The 16,593-nt window shown below is 42.0% G+C and overlaps 1 protein-coding gene across 3 annotated transcripts in view; it reads left to right on the forward strand.

Annotated features, from left to right (window-relative positions):
• The window catches only part of AMOT (angiomotin), a 77,619-nt gene that overhangs the window by 20,381 nt on the left and 40,645 nt on the right, over positions 1 to 16,593 (forward strand). For all 3 annotated transcript variants that reach the window (XM_019487831.2, XM_014607228.3, XM_014607229.3), the window contains exons 2-3: positions 13,092 to 13,252; positions 14,274 to 15,192. In XM_019487831.2, coding sequence (XP_019343376.1) covers positions 14,321 to 15,192 — 872 coding nt within the window. In that variant the 5' untranslated portion in view covers positions 13,092 to 13,252; positions 14,274 to 14,320. The remainder of the gene's footprint in view (positions 1 to 13,091; positions 13,253 to 14,273; positions 15,193 to 16,593) is intronic.

The raw sequence follows: 16,593 nt of genomic DNA on the forward strand, positions 1-16,593 counted from the left end.
TGAAAATAGTTATACATTGAAAGAAGTGTTTCTACTGTCTGTTCTTCCATGTAAAAGGTTGGTCACCCGTGCCCAAGAAGTCAGGTGTGGGCCTGTCTATAACAGGATATTTAATTGTCAGGCACTTTTGATGTGCATGGGGCTGTACAGAGCCTAAATGAAGTTAATGATTGCAGGAAGTTTTTATTATACCTAGGAGTGACAATACAGCATGAACATCAGCATGAAACCCCATGCCCAAAGCAGGGCAACGATACATTTTGTGGTTCGCTTCTCTCTCTCTCTCGTGTATTAGCGTCCAGCCATCTTGCAGGTACATTATGGTCCAGGTGTGCTATTATATTAGTCTTGTGTGCTTGTCACTTGATCCCCCCTGCTCTGCCCTTCGTGTCCGGTGTGAGAGCTGCCAGTGTTGTGTGTCAGCGAGAGCTGTGCGATACTCCATCCGGAGGGTGCAGGGACTGCTCCTCTCCTTGCAGCATCACGGTTCTGTATTGAAAGGCATACCATCCCCTTGAAGCAGACCTGGCTACTTCTGCAGCCTTCTCCTTTCAGCTGGGTTTTGCTGTAGCTAATGCAGGAAATGCCATGTTTGAGAGTTTGCTACGTTTCCTGCTCATCTTCCTTTGCTTTCGAGAGGGGGCCAAAAGGGAAGTGAGAGAGATTTCCTGTTCACCTCCCAGGGAATGGGGTGATGAGGCAGTATCCTTCAAACCAGTGGATCTCCTGAGATCTGCAGACCTTGGTATTTCTGTTTGGCTACCCTGTCTGCAGTGGGAGACAACTGGGAATTTTATCCCAGGCCTAGACTTTCTGGGTTACCTGGACTGGATGGTTTTTGAATGGTGACTTCCATAAAACTTACTAATTTTCTTTTCACATGAGAATCATGATAACGTTCACAAAGTACAGAACTATAACTAGAAACCATCCTGAGCCTCTTAATTCATTATCTTCCAGGGGACTGATGCCCCAATTCAAGGGCTTGTCTTGGTCCTGCAAATGTCTGTGGGCTGCACTGCTGTATCCCCAGCACCGCTCATCAGGGAAGCAGAATGCAATGATTGTGAATCTGGTTGTGAATTTATAGGGTGGCCGCTGTCTCAGCTTCATCTTTGTGACCCTCAGTTTTGTTTGGAGACTGAGTCTCTCCATTGGCAGGGTGCTGAATCGGGTCCCAGGGCACAAGCAGCAAGCTATGGAGCCGGTGTGCCGTCTTTTATGCTACTTCTGCACTTCCAAGGTGGCACGTGACATCATTGGCTCTCTTCTGCTCATGGAAACGGAGCAAAGATTATTTTGGCTTTTGCCAACCAGACTATCAAGCAGCTGTGAATTTAGCGTATGGTGTGTACTCCAGTGCTGAATGTCATAGCTGGGTCAGTAAGCCATCCCTTACCTGTGATTTGAATGCCTGGGTTTCCAACAGTGTAAGAGGGCAGGTGATTTGTATATACTTGAGAGTTAAGTTCAAAAAATCACATTTCATAGGTTACTAGACTGAGTGCCTGGAGAGGGTATGCTATAAATACGAGATTCATACAGAAAGTGTGGGTAAGTCCTTTTATCTCTGCCCCCTCCCCAAATGACGTTATATGACCAGGGTGTCTTTAGAGATTATTTTTAATTCTTTAACTTCTTTACATTCGAGGGAGTTCCAGGAAGACACTTTGAACCACTTTTGTCAAGTTCCATTGGAGTTATGATGAAATATATGGCACTCATAATAGCCAAAAGGAATTAAAGTTTTGTTTTTTTTTTTAAATGCAAAATGATTCAAAATGCCTGGGCTCTTCAAGTTGGGCTTAACAATGTGTGCAAACATTGCCATCTGGTAGGGATCTGTCTGGGATAAATAAAATCTATGTTTGTAAATGAAGGCTTGCACTTTTAGATGTATCCTGATTAGCACAAGTCATTCAGTTTATAAAACAGTCCCAAGACTCTCAGAATAGACATACAGGGAATTTAACATTGGTTCTCTCTTTCTCCTCACTTCTCCCCCTTTTAAGCCAACTATCTTCATATGGCATGTGGTAACAGGACGAAAGCAGTTTGGTGCCATGCTTTCCAAATGATGTCAGTGAAACACGTGATTTTTGCAAATTCCCTTTTTTTTTGCTTTCTTCTTTTTTTGCTGCTGAACATGGCAGGAAGTGATGAGTTTGTCAGTGGGGGTAAACTTCACACACAGGGATACAGTAGTCCATGTACAGTGCCTCACAATTAGATTCTTCTGGTCCACAAACAAGGCTCTTCTGCACTACACAACAATTAAGTAAACCTCCAAATTTCCTGTCAGGGACGGATTTGTTTTTTTTGACATGATGCCAGGTATCTGACAATGATTCAGAACATCAATATATTAAAAGTATAGCAATGCTTCTTTATTTCAGATTATTAACTGTAAAGGACAGTTCAAATGGGAAATTACCTCTTCCACGCTAATATGAAAATGGGGTTTATCTATCAGTGAACCCATCTTTGAAAACCTCTTTAGGGGCAAGCCACTCACTCTTATTTCTTCATTCTCTTTTGTTGATGGCTTTTTAAAAGTGCTGTTGATTTTTATCCCACTGAAAGTACAACTGTTTCTAAATGCTAATAAGATTTTGTTTTAGAACTTGGCCTGACCTAAAAGCCTGGTGGTCTGTCACCTGTAAACACATGGATTTTGGATCCAGAGCTGAATGTTGTATGGCTTAGGCCATGTTTTAAGTTATAAAGGGAAATCATGTCCTTGTTCTTGGACTGGTAAATGTTCCCCACCCCTGGATGATGTTCCCTCTTCAAATAATACTTTTAAAATTGAAACAGGATGCTTTCTTCCCTTCTCTCCCCCCCCCCCCCCCCCACTTTTAAGCGTGCATCCCTATTTTCACAAGTTTTTGGTGCTAGGGGCAGATTTTTTTGGTTGGGGAAAATCTCCCAGAAGGTTTTCTAAAAGGGAAAAAAAGCCTTAAAGATTTTTTTCCCCCTGTCATTGTGGGCAATGTAGTGGGAGTGGAATGTCCTCTGTTGCCAATGTTTGCTGCTAGGTATCCCCCTTCCATGGAGACCAAGTGTTTGCAATAGTGTGAGAACAGCCATTCTCGGTTGACTAGCAATGAGGTTGAAGGCTCTCCTTCTTGTTCCATCCAACTGGAATACAGCGAGGATTTGGCTGTTTTGGTCCTTTGTACAAGTGATCCAAATTGGCCGTAGCTGTCAGTATAAAGTGCCAGTCAGCAGAAGAACTGAGATTCAGCCCATTGCATTGAATCCAGTCCACAATAAGCTGGATAATTTTCTTTATTTTTTTGCTTGTTTTGTCTAACTCAGGGTTGTTTACTTGAGTGGACTTCCATTTATCTCTTTCCTGTTCTGTACCCCAGAGGGCATCGCTGGGGTTTAACTCCTTCATATTGGGGGTTAAAATTGTGCACTGGGCACTAAATTATTATTTTCCCTCCATATTAATTTAATCAGCTGAAAACTATATTTAGATCATTGTCTTTATGAGAGAACAGGCAACTAAGTTTCCTCTGAATTCAGATTGACCACATGATGCACTCATTTGTAAGCTCTCTTAGTCCAGAGAGGGAGTCCTGAAGCTGCTTTGGATCGCAGAATCCTAGACACAAACCTACAGGCCATGTGCCATGAGGAAGGCTTTGAGTTTGTTTGGTTTTTTTTTGCAAAATAATTTGTTTCGTTCTTTGCGTACCTCTAGTTTATTGATTGGCAATTTGTCTATATGAATACTTTTACAATTAAATATAGTAGGAGACATGATAAAAAAACAGTATTCCTATAATTTGCTTATAAAGTCTGCTCTGTTCAATTGTAAATTAAATTTTAGGAGTTCAGGCAAAAATCTCTCAATCTAACCTAGCAGTAAGTAATAAAGCAGTGAGGAACATAAAGTCAATTACATTTTAAATATATAGTGTAGTTGATCTCTTTCTTGCTGTTAAACCCCCTGAGTGGAATTTTGCAAAGGCAATGTAATTTGTGTTTAAACACCCAGGCGTGTTTTCTAAATAACATACCCAGATATTATCATAGAAATGAGTAAATAAATAGCCATTCAGTGTGAAGCAAACAGTTGAAAAATCAGTGAATGAAGAGTGGATTTATGGCTTTGCTCTGCTAGAGTTGATGAGTGACATTAAAAAAAAAAATGGAAACAGTAACAATACACCTTTTGCAAGCAGCATGCAATATAGAGTTATCCAAAGTTTGTTTTAAAATATCATATTAATATTGTGATGAGTATTTGCTATGCTGACTAAGTAAATGAGGTACTTGTGCTGCAATCTCGCTCAGTGATTTATCAGGGAAAGTTGATGCTAAACAGGCTACCTAATTTTATTTCGGCTACCCATGACAAGTGTCTGACAGGTCTCGTTCTTGTGTCTGACAGGTCATGTCATAGATTTGATGTGGAAAATGCAAGTGCTGTCTCCCTGCTTGGAACAGCCAAATCCTCGTGTGTTTTCCTGACACACCACTCTGGCCTCAGTTTGCTTTTCTGCAGAGGATGCTCAGAGATAAGTTCTGCCATTCATACCTTTATCCCCATTACTTTTAAGTTCCCAGGGAAACTTGTTTAATTTATATGACAAATAGCAAGCTTCTATTAAAGAAAACCTCCAGAGCTCCAAAAAGTGCCACAGAGTCCAAATCATTCAACTACATTTTAAAGCAAAATATGTGAAAATCATATTAATATTTAGTTGTTTCCCCTGTAACAACTGAACATGCATATAATATGATTACGATGTAAAACCAAGACCTTGGGTAGGATGAGAAGATCCCTTTTGCCTGCATCACCTACAGGAGTTCGTGAGCATGCATGCCTTTGTTTAGCCATACCTCAGCTCACAAGTCTTTGATCATAAGTTTGTACCATGGGCTGGTTTAATTGTTTTTGTTTTTATTCAGGGAACAATTTGCTATGGCTTTTTAAAATTGAACATTCATTTTGATGCCGCTTAACCCATCAGTGACAACATCAATTCTCACTTGTTGCACATTCCTAGTAGAACTAAACACATTTCTTTTATTATATTCTGTGCCCAAAACTAACCCTCGTAGCAGGAACCCAGAGCCCAGTATGAATAGCTTTCATGGTAGGAGCACATCTCAGGCTGTCTTTGTGACCACTCAGGGCATTTTTGTAGAGGCCCCCTTTTCCTGCTGCCCATAATGTTCAGAAAATTGCTTTCCGCCTTCTCCTTCCACCAATTTCCTAGGATCTCTTCCTGCTCTCATCAGTGTGCAGAATACATCAGGCTCATGTTTTTTGTGTGGTAGGTAATACTGAGAAACATCCCGCTTTCCCACAAGACACTGCTGCTTACTGTTGTGTCTGCCAAAGTACACTCCTTTGATGGGCTGCAGCTTCTCAGCATAAAGTTAAAAACCTCTCTCTTGTGTCCTGGCCCCCAAGTAAAAAAAACTTGATAATCCAGGAAAGCAGATAATAAGCTGAATCACCGCTCCATTTATATCTATAGCGGTCTGGGTGATAAGTTTATGGAAATGGGTTGTATGATGTGGTTGCTTGTGACAGTGAGGGACTGGACTTGGTAACCCAAGAAGATCCTTTCCAGACTTTCATCCTAAGCTTTCGCTTTTCTCATGCTAGCAGATAGGCTCAAATGTCCTGCCACCATGGACCTTTGTAGGCTATTTCAAATTAATGGTGAATCCTCTATGGCAATCAGCCAGGCCTTGTTGCACTATGGAGAAATGAAATCTTAGCCCTGGTGTGAAGGGCAAATAAGTTCACGTACACAATCACAGGCTCTATGCAGGTGAAGAACCCCATTCATGCAAAGTTGCCAAGCTCCTATGCAATGCCAAGCATTACGTCATGGGACAACAGCAAAACCTCCACTGCAAAAGCCCTGACAGTGGATCTACCAACACCAAACCAGTTAGCTCCCAGCAAGTGGAGTGCTGAACTTCTAGATGGTGAGGGGAGCTTTTCCACAATGACAGGAGCTCTTGTGGTGTTGTTTTGCATCTGCAGCTCTGGTGGCCTTTGATATCCTGATGTTCAGCCATCACTCCTGGTCATCCCAGTGCTGACTAATTTCTCTCCCTCCAAGTCACTACTGCCTGACCAAGCCCAGAAGTGGTGCTTCACTCAGCAGAGGTGCCCAGATAAATGCCTTGCTGAAGGACCTGTTTGATTACATCCTCCTGCTCCTCCTCCTCCATTAGCCATATCTCAGTGGCATCAGCTGCCTTACACAAACTACAAAGCCCAACCCACCTGCTGCCTTGACTTCAAAGGCCTGTGTTTCATCCTGTTTGTACAAATAATTGCCATGAAGGCCATGCTTAGCCTGCTGTCTGACAGCAGCATGGAAATGGTGCTGACAAAATGAACGCAATAGCAGGAGAGGAATCACAGAAGTACCGGAAATCGTGATAGTTTTTAAGGCAGCCCATAATGTACTGGGAGAAAAGTCAGAGATCATAGAGCTGAGTGACAGTGTGCTGCCCCATGGGATGTCTGCGCAGAGTGCCGAGTAGTTAATTTGTACCAAGCACAGAGTTGTGTGGATTCAGTGCTTAACTAAGACACGACTTTAAAGCAGAACAACAGAGGTGCAGATGCCCTTGTTTCTATTATAATTCAGTTACTGCATTTTTGAGTGAAAAATCAGCTTGATGTAGCATCTCCATGTAGATAAGGACTAAGTTACTGGTTTAAACTAGAAATCAGATATGAAAAGATTTACAGTGATTAAAAACCTATTCTACTTACACAAGTGCAAGGTGTGTGTGTGCATGCACCTCTGAATTCCTGGCTTCTTGACCAAAGTCATCTGCCTGACACTTGAGCACCAAGCTCATGACACACATTAGCACAAAAACAGGATGATGCACAGGCATATGGAGTAATGCAGGCAGACAAATTTGCTATAGTGGAAAATCCTACTAGGCCTACATTGCATACTAGTAAACAAAGTCCTTTGGCTCTTAGCAGTTCCCAGAGCTAGACCTGGAGATCTGGAATAGGTTGTTTTTTTTTTTTAAGATCAGCTTTACAGAGCATCATTTGAACAGAGGATGCACACTGATATAACAAAATGGGCTTGTTGGTGACCTAGGGCTGTCCCTGTGCTACCACAGTAGAGCAGTCCCCCTCATTGAGTCGTACGTAGACTCTCAGAAAGGTCCATTTACAGTCCATTACAATGATGAATCATTTAGAAGTTGTCAGTATTTACCCATTAGATGGTCAAATATGTATTTGCTCAGTTTCTTTCTAGAAATAGCTCTCTCCTAAATTAAGAGCCGGATTCCAAAACCTTCCTCCCAATAATGAATCCCTTAATTCTAGGCATGATCAGTTCCAGCAGAATTATTTGTAGAACAGGGAGCTTTTCAGTAGGTGCAAGGGCTGCTAAAACCAGGACGTACACAAACTTAATGCTGTGACATATTGGGAAAAGCAGGGAATTCTATGCTCACATTACGATTTAGTAGTTTTCTCCCCTTTCCTCTGCCAGTTTATATTAAGTTAGGCCCATTGCAACACTCAGAGTTAGTATCAGGAAAAGCTACACAAGAGTAACAGTCTGCCTGGGGAACGTATGCCGATTGTCTCTGTGCTTTAAGCTTTTGGGGTTGATGTTTGCTTTTTTTTAAATGTAGAAGCTGATTCTGATGTTTTCTTCTTAAACAATTTAATGTTTTGGTCTGATTGGTAGGGCCAAATGATCTGCCGTAAGCATTTTGCTCCCTCCTGATAATGCAGATGAAACTGGTTCATGCGTTTTGAAGACTGCAGTTTAACTTCACATGGTTTTCATTATCTGAGGGCCCTGAGGAGAGGTCTGGACTAAATCAGCAAAGGAATGAAGAAACCACACAATGCAGCAAAAATGACGCTGCTGCATGCTTGGGATACTTGTGGGACGGGGCTCCTGACGACAGAAACGGAGCACAGCCTGAGTTAGGAGTAGAGTGATCTGAACGCGCAAGCTAAAATGTTGAATTAAAAGTGCGGTTTGGGTTTGACAATAATTCACAAAGCTGCTCTGAATAACCTGGTGAAGATGGTTACAAAAAAACCAGTGATGTTCAAGGTGGGTGGATTTGGCTTAGCACACATCAGGGACCAGATTTACCTGTGACAATGTGATGCAAGGCTGGGTCTATATTCAAAAACTTGCACCAGTGTAACTAAATCCATGCAGGGTTGATCTAGTTGTACTGTGTCAACATTTTAAAGTGAAATCCAGTCCCTAGACAAAACTCCATTAACTTTGGTGGAACCACAGTGCATGTGCAGGAATGACTGTGTCTGTTGCTTAAACTGTAGGCTCCTCTGTACACTGTAGTAGCCGTGTAATAGATCCCAGACACACTGGCGGTTTCGAATGCGAACAAAAGACTGTCGCATGCAGTGGAGAAAGCAGGATTACTTTAAATGAGCAGGTCTTGCAGTTTGACCAGGATGTCAGGCAATTTGACCAGGATGTCAGGAATAATGCCCTTGACCCTTCCCAGCAGTACTGTTGAGTCTGGTTTTCCTATGCTTCTAGGGAATGTTTAAATCCTGTAGCAGTTCTCTAGTGAAATACTGCAACTCAGATTCATAAAACATTTCAACTGACATTTAGATTTGTGGACCCTTTCCTGCTTCCTTTTTTTTTTTTTTAAACTGTAAAATCTAAATTATGTTGGACTAAAGTTACTTGCCAGTGTCCTTCCCAGTAAGGAAATTGGTACTGAAGAGTGCAAAGTGAGAACATGGAAGGTGTTTTCACTTTGTCCTCAGCTGTGTTACCTCAGGAGGCTCTTACTCTCTCTAATGCCGTGACTCCTCTTTCTTAGGCTGGTATAAGTTGGGTTTTCTCAACTGTCAATTAGGCCTGCTGAGCTTTTATGGCCTTGTGACCCACTTCCAGTAAGTTGATCACTGTCAGATGAACTGATTCTTGCTAAAACTCGACTCTAGATTTGTCTAGTCAGTCATATGAATGATGATCAGTCTACCTAGGGTCCTGAAGCCAGTTGCGGTAGTGCCTGATGATCTAATGTTAAGAGCATGTATAATACTTGGACTACTCTGGGCGGCATTGTTCTTTGTTTTTAGTTGAAAGCAGGAAGTTTTTCTCTTTTGTACGGTGACTTTGTCCCTCTGGTATGAAAATGAGTAATGCTGACATCACTTCATGCACCTGCTGGGTGCCACACCTGCAAGATCATTTGAGACAGTCAGCAGACACGGGCAGCTTGGAAAGGGAAGGTTGAATTGGAGCTAGGACAGTGCGTGAACTTAGGCAATACGTTCGTGCTAATGGTATGTACCTTTGGTTTCCAAACCCGACATCCATTTGGGGGAAGTTTTGCTCACTAAAAGAATACCAGATTTCTGGGGATTGTGGGTGTACAGCCCTGAGGTTTTTCATTGGAGTAAACTTTTATTCATAAGGGTAATCCTTACAACAGTATTTTATCTTTTTGGAAGGGGTAAAGTATAGTTAAGAGTATTTAGTTATAACCTGCATTATTCATTACGTAACTTTATGGTCCTCGTCTTAGGAACTTAACATTTCTAGGCTCTTCAAAGTATATACATATGCATATGAACTTCATCCTACCTACCCTTGTCTCATCTATGTGGCAAACTGGGAAGCTTGTCTTTTTACTGGTAGGTTACTTCGAATGCGAGCTATCAGCTCTGCTGTTACCTAGTTCTTGTTGTATCCCTTCACCCCTTTATCACAGTATCCAAGTACTTCTTGAGATATCGCTTCATTTCTGATGCAGTTCAAGACTATCACTTTCTCACTGAGCATCTCCACACTGTTCCTCTGCAGCCAGCCGGAGCCAGCAAGACCATATCTTCAACAAAGCAGAACATGGTACCGGCCAGAAAAGCCTTTAGGCCACTTGTGAAACCCACCCTTTGAAGAGGCTGAAAGTATTTTGCTTATGAGTTCAAGCCCATAAAGTCTTTGTTTTGTAATTTTATTTGAATGGATGATTTTGTATTGAGCATTACAATTGCATGTGCTTAAGTGAACGTCAGCCCTTCTGAGGAGGTGAACCTGTTCTCATCTCACCTGACGCATTATTTAATTAGCTTCTTGGCTAAACGGTAATTCAGGGCAAGTATGTACAGGCGGCATTTACAGGGACTCTTACATTCAACTTAATTTCGTAAGCAGAAGAGAGATGCTTCCCTTCACCTGTGAGGCCATTATTGCTCCATGCAACTTAATTTAGTTATAGTATTAAAGCCACTTATCAAGAGTGGTGAGCATTTTGCTTGTCTAAGCTTGCTTCTTTTTTTAATTCAAGAAGATGTGTGTGATGCACAGAAACATGGGGCTTTGTTCTGACCTCTGAGCAATGTAACCATTTAAAATTCTTCATTAAATCTCTGGCAGTTTGACTGGGTAAGTGACAAGTGTCTTATGGCATAACTATAGGGCATTTAAAGTAGGTGCCTCTGCTTTTACATGTCTACAAAATGACATGCAAACGTGAGTCTTGTCTTCAGTGACCCAATAGGACTTATAGTGATTCTTCCGCTACTAAATACCACAAAGAAAGGCCACAGAACGGAGAAATGTTAATGTTCATAGAACAATGCTTTCATGGGTGCTAGAAACACATGGTGAGAAGCCCGCTAAAAACAGCCAGCATAGATTCAACCCACAGAATTCACTTCTCCCTGGTTCCTTGCAGCAGAATTGTGCTCTGGAATTGAAACATTCATTTTATAACCTGTGTTTCTGACCTTTGTGGAGAAAGCATGAACCACATGGAAACCAGCATTGTCTTGCAGAGTTTGGCAGACTGAAAAATAAATGTGAAATGTCCCTCGGAACTTAATGGGTTAAGCCTGGTGCCTGTAGATATCCGTTTAAAAGTGTCAGCACAAACTGCTTTATAGCATAAGTTAGGAAATGTTATGCTCCAGCCTCCTCAGATACCAGCTGACAAAACTGCCAGTTCCACCTTGACAGTGTGTTTAGGGTGCTTCAGGTAGTTTTGATGCAAAAATCTTTGACATGATGAGAGAGAGCAGAATAAATAGAAGGTAGAATCGAAAATAAACACCACCTGGGCTGCAGTACTGTTTCACAGTTATTTGAATGTTTGATTGTCTAAAATATTCAGCTAAATGGATCTGCCATAACATTTCTAGCTGACTCACAAGAACAGAATCCAGAAATCTTGTTGCAGCAGTTGCACAAGGTTTTGTTTGGCAATAATAAAAATGGATAAGGTGGAGCTAACAAAGTGGGCTTATCACATGGCTAATAGCTAGAGTTTAGAGTGAACACTGGCCAGAGATCTCCCCATAGTGTGGCTGGATTCTTCTGTTCCAGATTTTCAGGTATGGATTGCAATTTGGACCCAAAGTACTGAGGGAATAGTTGAGTGGTCCTTAATCAAAGCTGGTAATCTTTTGGATTTCAGTGTGGCCTTGCTTGATCCACTGGGCTGTTGCAAGAAGCTTACATAGTCTTGATGTAAAAGCATGTGTGTCTGTGTGTGAAATGACTGCAGAGAACTTTATACTATTTCCTGCCTAATAGGAGGGAGTTAGATGCACACAAATTGAAATGCTCTGTTGAGAAAAAATCTTTTAAATTGAGAAGCAAGATCTGTGGACTTTTCCTTCAAAGTGGATTGTATCTTCCTATTAAAACAAACAAAAACTACATGTGGCCAGTAGAGACAAAAAGGAATAGTTGGGTGGAAAGCAGCATCATATTACAGGATAAAAACCTTTTTACGCTCTCATAAAAAAGGTTGCTTAGAGCAGCTTTTTTTTTTTAACAAAGATTAGATGATGGTATGAGTGGGACTAAGAATCCTTGAACTTAGGTTGTGCAATACTGAAAAAAGAGGCTAGAAATGGCCCTTGTTATCTGCTATCTTAATGCCTGGTTTAAAGGATCTCTTGCTGCATATTTGTTGGCAGCTGTTTTCAATATACCCTTCTCAAACTAAGTCACTAGTTAAGAATTTGACGTTAGGTGTTTGTTCCTAGCCACCATCTTGCAAGTGCTGTACTGTACTGCACAACACAGCCTTGTTCCACAGTTAGATATTGTTCCTGTGCCTTGAAATTGCTGCAGACACTCCAGAGTATTTAACTTACAGATCTATTATAATTTTTGTTGGGTGTGAACATAATATGATGGACACAAATTATCCATGTCAGCATTTTTTCACGGCATCTGTACATTTATTTTTTGCAGCGTTCCAGAAATTGCACTTTTCCCATTTTCCTTGCTTTGTTTTACTTTGTGTATAATTGTCTGCTCTTAAAATACCTACAGGCTCTGAATATAAATATGGTGAAACCCACATCATATACTGATTTATCATAATATATGATTTTTGATCTTTTTATTGTCTTCTCGTTTCAAAATTATTCAAAGTATTGTACATTTCTGTCATGATTTTCCTCCTAGAAGGGAAAAAATAATACAGGGGTGTAAGAAGAGGTTTGGGAGTTATGTCTAGGTTGTCCTATACTTCTGTGGAGCCTATAGCAAGTGTTCCTCATTTTCTCAGGCCATAGAATAGAGATAATGCTCTCCTGCTTGCCTCACAGAGACATCCCGAGTCTTAGTTCATTTATGTATGAAATGCTTTGAGTTCCTGTGACAAAAGTTGTTATATCCATTGGAGACATTGTATAGTACGTATTTACATACATGTGCAGTACCACTGAGAGGTCCATCTGCCCAGAGCATCGTTTTCAGCACTGCAGCTTTCATTCCTGCTCCTCCTCAATCTCCCTCTCAGCCTCCTACCCCAAAGGGAACAACTGGATTTAAAAATCACAGGGAGGGTGTGCGGGGTGCAGGAAGGGAGATGATTCTTCATGTTTTACTCAGACACACAAATGAGGCATTTGTTCTCAAGGCAAAAATCATGATCAAGCAGCAGCAGTAGGCATTGTTGAGCAGTGGGATTGTCTCACCTTAAAGGGACCAAAACTATTGGGTTTGGGAAGAATGCATGAAGGTTTGACAAGCACTATTGACCAAGCTTGGTAGTTTTGGGTGTCCTAACTGGTGGCTAAAGTTAATTTGTTTTTTTTTTCTCCTTAGAATTTTGTTGGGAGTGGAGAGAGCATCAAGTGATCCAAATTACTGAAGGGACAGAGGCCATTTCTGAGCGGTGACTTTGGACCTGCAGAAGAAGGCCAAGTGTCCTCCTATGTACTGGAACTGCTCCTTCTGACTGAGGGACTCTCAGTAAAAGGACATAGGTATGTAGCCACTTCACACTTGATTAAAAAAGGGTTAGCATTAGTGTGTGTGTCAGTGCCACAGTGTGGAGGTCATGAGGAAACGTTATGGAATAAGAAACATTTAAATGTTCTCTGTGTTAGATTTTGGAGAAGAACATTTTCTCTTGACAGTATAAGCACAGGCAGTAGTTTGCAACCAATATATCTACTCTAAAAACTGTCATGAGAGAGATGTGGAAGCAAGGTGGTTTTGTAGCTAAGGCACAAAAAGAAGATTTCATACAATTCAGAAGACCTGGATTTTAATCCCTGGACCAGGACAAGTTGATTTTACTCAGACTTTTGAAAGAGACCATAGATTTTTGGAGCGTCAGTTCTTATGCGTCCAAATGGACCTTATTTTCAGAAGTGCTGAAAACCCATAACTCCTAATGCCATGGGAATCTGAATCTGTAAGGTTATTGATCACTGAGCCCTTCTGGTCTGTGCACATGCTTGACATTTATTTTTATAGATTTATTTTTTTAAATTACATTTGTATCTTTTTGGACTTTCAGATCTAAACTCAGCCTAAGAATTTAATTTTTGTGTGCCTCAGTCTGGCAGTTCCTTCTCTCTTGCAGTTGCTTAGGGGGAAACTGGTGTTATTTAGACATCACAGTTTAAACAGAATTCATGGAGTTCCCCCTTATCCTTGTCTACATGGCAGTATTGTGAACCATTAGTTCTCTGTTGGGGGTAATGTGTGTAGTGTAGATGTGGCTTAGTCATTTTACAGGTCTTTGAGCCAGCAAAAAATTGGCTGTCTAGCACATAGCTCTACAGCTTGTAGTTAATAAGTTTTGAAATTACATCACTTCCACAGGCTTTGCTACCTTAGCAGGCAGGTCCTTTCCACATCTAACAGCTGTAATGACCCTTATTGTTATGAAAACCTTTTCCAATCTAACCTGCATTTTTCTAGTATTTCAAGCCATTGCTCCTAAATGGCCCTTGCTTGATCCACTCAAGAGCTAATAACCATGTCTCCTCTCCTTAGGTCAAGGGCAGCTTTTGCATTCCACTCAAAAGGCACCACAGTTTGAGATGAGGAATTCAGAAGAGCAAACAGCTACGACAGTTTTACAGCGTCTGCTGCAGGAGCAGCTCAGATACGGAAACCCAAATGACAACCGTAACCTTCTTGCCTTACATCAACAAGCCACAGGAAATGCACCCCCTTTCAACAACAGTGGGAGTCCAGTGTCTCAGAATGACGGGCTGAGCTCCCAGGACCATCAGCTTGTGACTCATGCTGCCCGACAAGAGCCCCAGGGCCAGGAGATTCAGGTGGACAACAGCATCATGGAGAAGCAGCTCTCTCCAAGACTTCAGAACAGTGAAGACCTCCCTACCTATGAGGAAGCCAAAGTCCAGTCGCAGTATTTCAGGGGCCAGCAGCATGCCAGTGTTGGGGCAGCATTTTATGTAACGGGGGTAACCAATCAAAAGATGAGGACTGAAGGGCGGCCCACAGTTCAGCGAGTGAGCCCTGGGAAGGTCCATCAGGATGAAGGACTCAAGGACCTCAAGCAAGGGCATGTTCGCTCACTGAGTGAAAGGCTGATGCAGCTGTCCTTGGCCACCAGTGGTGTCAAGGCCCACGCACCTGTCACAAGTGCTCCTCTGTCTCCGCTCTCTTCTCTTTCTTCTCAGCAGCAAAATGACCCATACAAGAACTCCAATTCCAATGATTTCTACAAAAACTCAGTGCAGACGCCTCCCCAGCCAAACATGAAAGGGATGGAGCACAGGGGTCCTCCGCCAGAGTACCCATATAAAAGTATGTCCACCCCACCCATGAACTGCAAACCTCAGGACCCTGGACATTTCTATGGTGATCACCGTATGAGCCAGCAGGGGAGATCCGATGGGCCTATGATGAGATATCAGCATCCTCCTGAATATGGCTCCATCAGGTAAGCAGACTCTTAACTGCTTTTCTAGGCTGGTGGCTTTTAGCTCTGTAACAAGCAAAGCACGGTCTGTTTTTCCCCCTTGTAGCAGGTTGTCTTTAAACAAGGATCCTTTCTCTGTTGTTAGCCTGTACCTGTGGTGTGGTAAGATCATGACTTGCTGTCTGAAGGAGCCAGTTTTCTAGTTATACTGCTGATTGCGGTTTGATTTTACAACAGAGCACAAAGCTGGGCTCTACGGTTCCTGGATCATGCAAGGGCCCTGCTAAAAGGCTGGGGCTGTAGCATGATTCACTGTTCAAACTTGCAGTCCCTTATTGCAAGAGTAAGCCAGGCTTTAATTAACATCTTCCAGGACAATAGATGTTCAGGGTGTGGCCCATTGCCTAAGTATTTTTATATCAGATAATTTAGGAAAGGGGAAAGTGATTGCAGACAAGAATGATAAGTTTACCTGAGTTTCCAGCCTTCATATACTGAGGCAAAGGTGGGAATGGAGAATGGGGTGCTGTTTGTTCACTGCTTGTTTAGCAGTCGCTTTCTCTGCGTTAATTGACATTCCAGTCTGCTCTGGTTTGCTCTAAACTGGATCCTGTTTGGGCCACCACTGATATCCTGGTGGGTGGAGCAGATCAAGTTTAATAAACCAGAATGACCTACGTTGTTCTTTGTCTTACTCTATGTTCAGATCCAGCCAGCGGTTGAGCATTTTCTCTTAAGAGGGAATTCAACTTGAAATGTTCCAATCTAGTGGATATCAGCCCACCAATTCCTGCCTTTTTTGCTTGAAAGATGATGTAAAGCAGAAAGGGGATGGTGGGGGGCAGGATGATGCATCACAAAAGCGGGGTGTGTGCATGCACACGCGTGCGTGCATATACAGAAGGAAGAGGCTGGCCAATATTCTTGCAATGGAGTCAGAACTTTAGAGAATCTGAATCTTTTCGGGACCTTCCCAGCCCTATAGGCAGCTATTTTCAGACTTCGTTCACCATTGTTCATGATCTGAAATGACTTCAGCAGCATACAAGCCTGGTGAAAAGGCCCTTTGATCTGGCTAAGTAAATAAGAAAGAGGCCAGGAAAGGGGGAAGTAGGTTTTTTTTTGTTTTTTTTTCCCATTTTATTTTTTTGGCTACTGACTTCAGAAACTTGTTGCAAATAGCTTGCAAAATCCACAGGCAAGATGAGGCCTTAGCTCTGTGCAAACAGGAAAGGGCAACCAGACTCCTAATGATTATCTCTCAGTGGGAATATACAATGTTACCAGTATCAGAGACTGCCTGCTTGCTGTGTTGAGAGAGGTATTTGAAAGCATGCCAACAGCCAGCTTCTCTGTATGGGATGATTTTTTTGTCTGTACTGGATGGATCTCAGCCACTAGAGGAGATTCAGAGGGGAGGAG

The sequence above is a fragment of the Alligator mississippiensis genome, chromosome 8 (assembly GCF_030867095.1).
Source record: "Alligator mississippiensis isolate rAllMis1 chromosome 8, rAllMis1, whole genome shotgun sequence".
In the NCBI taxonomy this organism is placed as follows: Eukaryota; Metazoa; Chordata; order Crocodylia; family Alligatoridae; genus Alligator; species Alligator mississippiensis.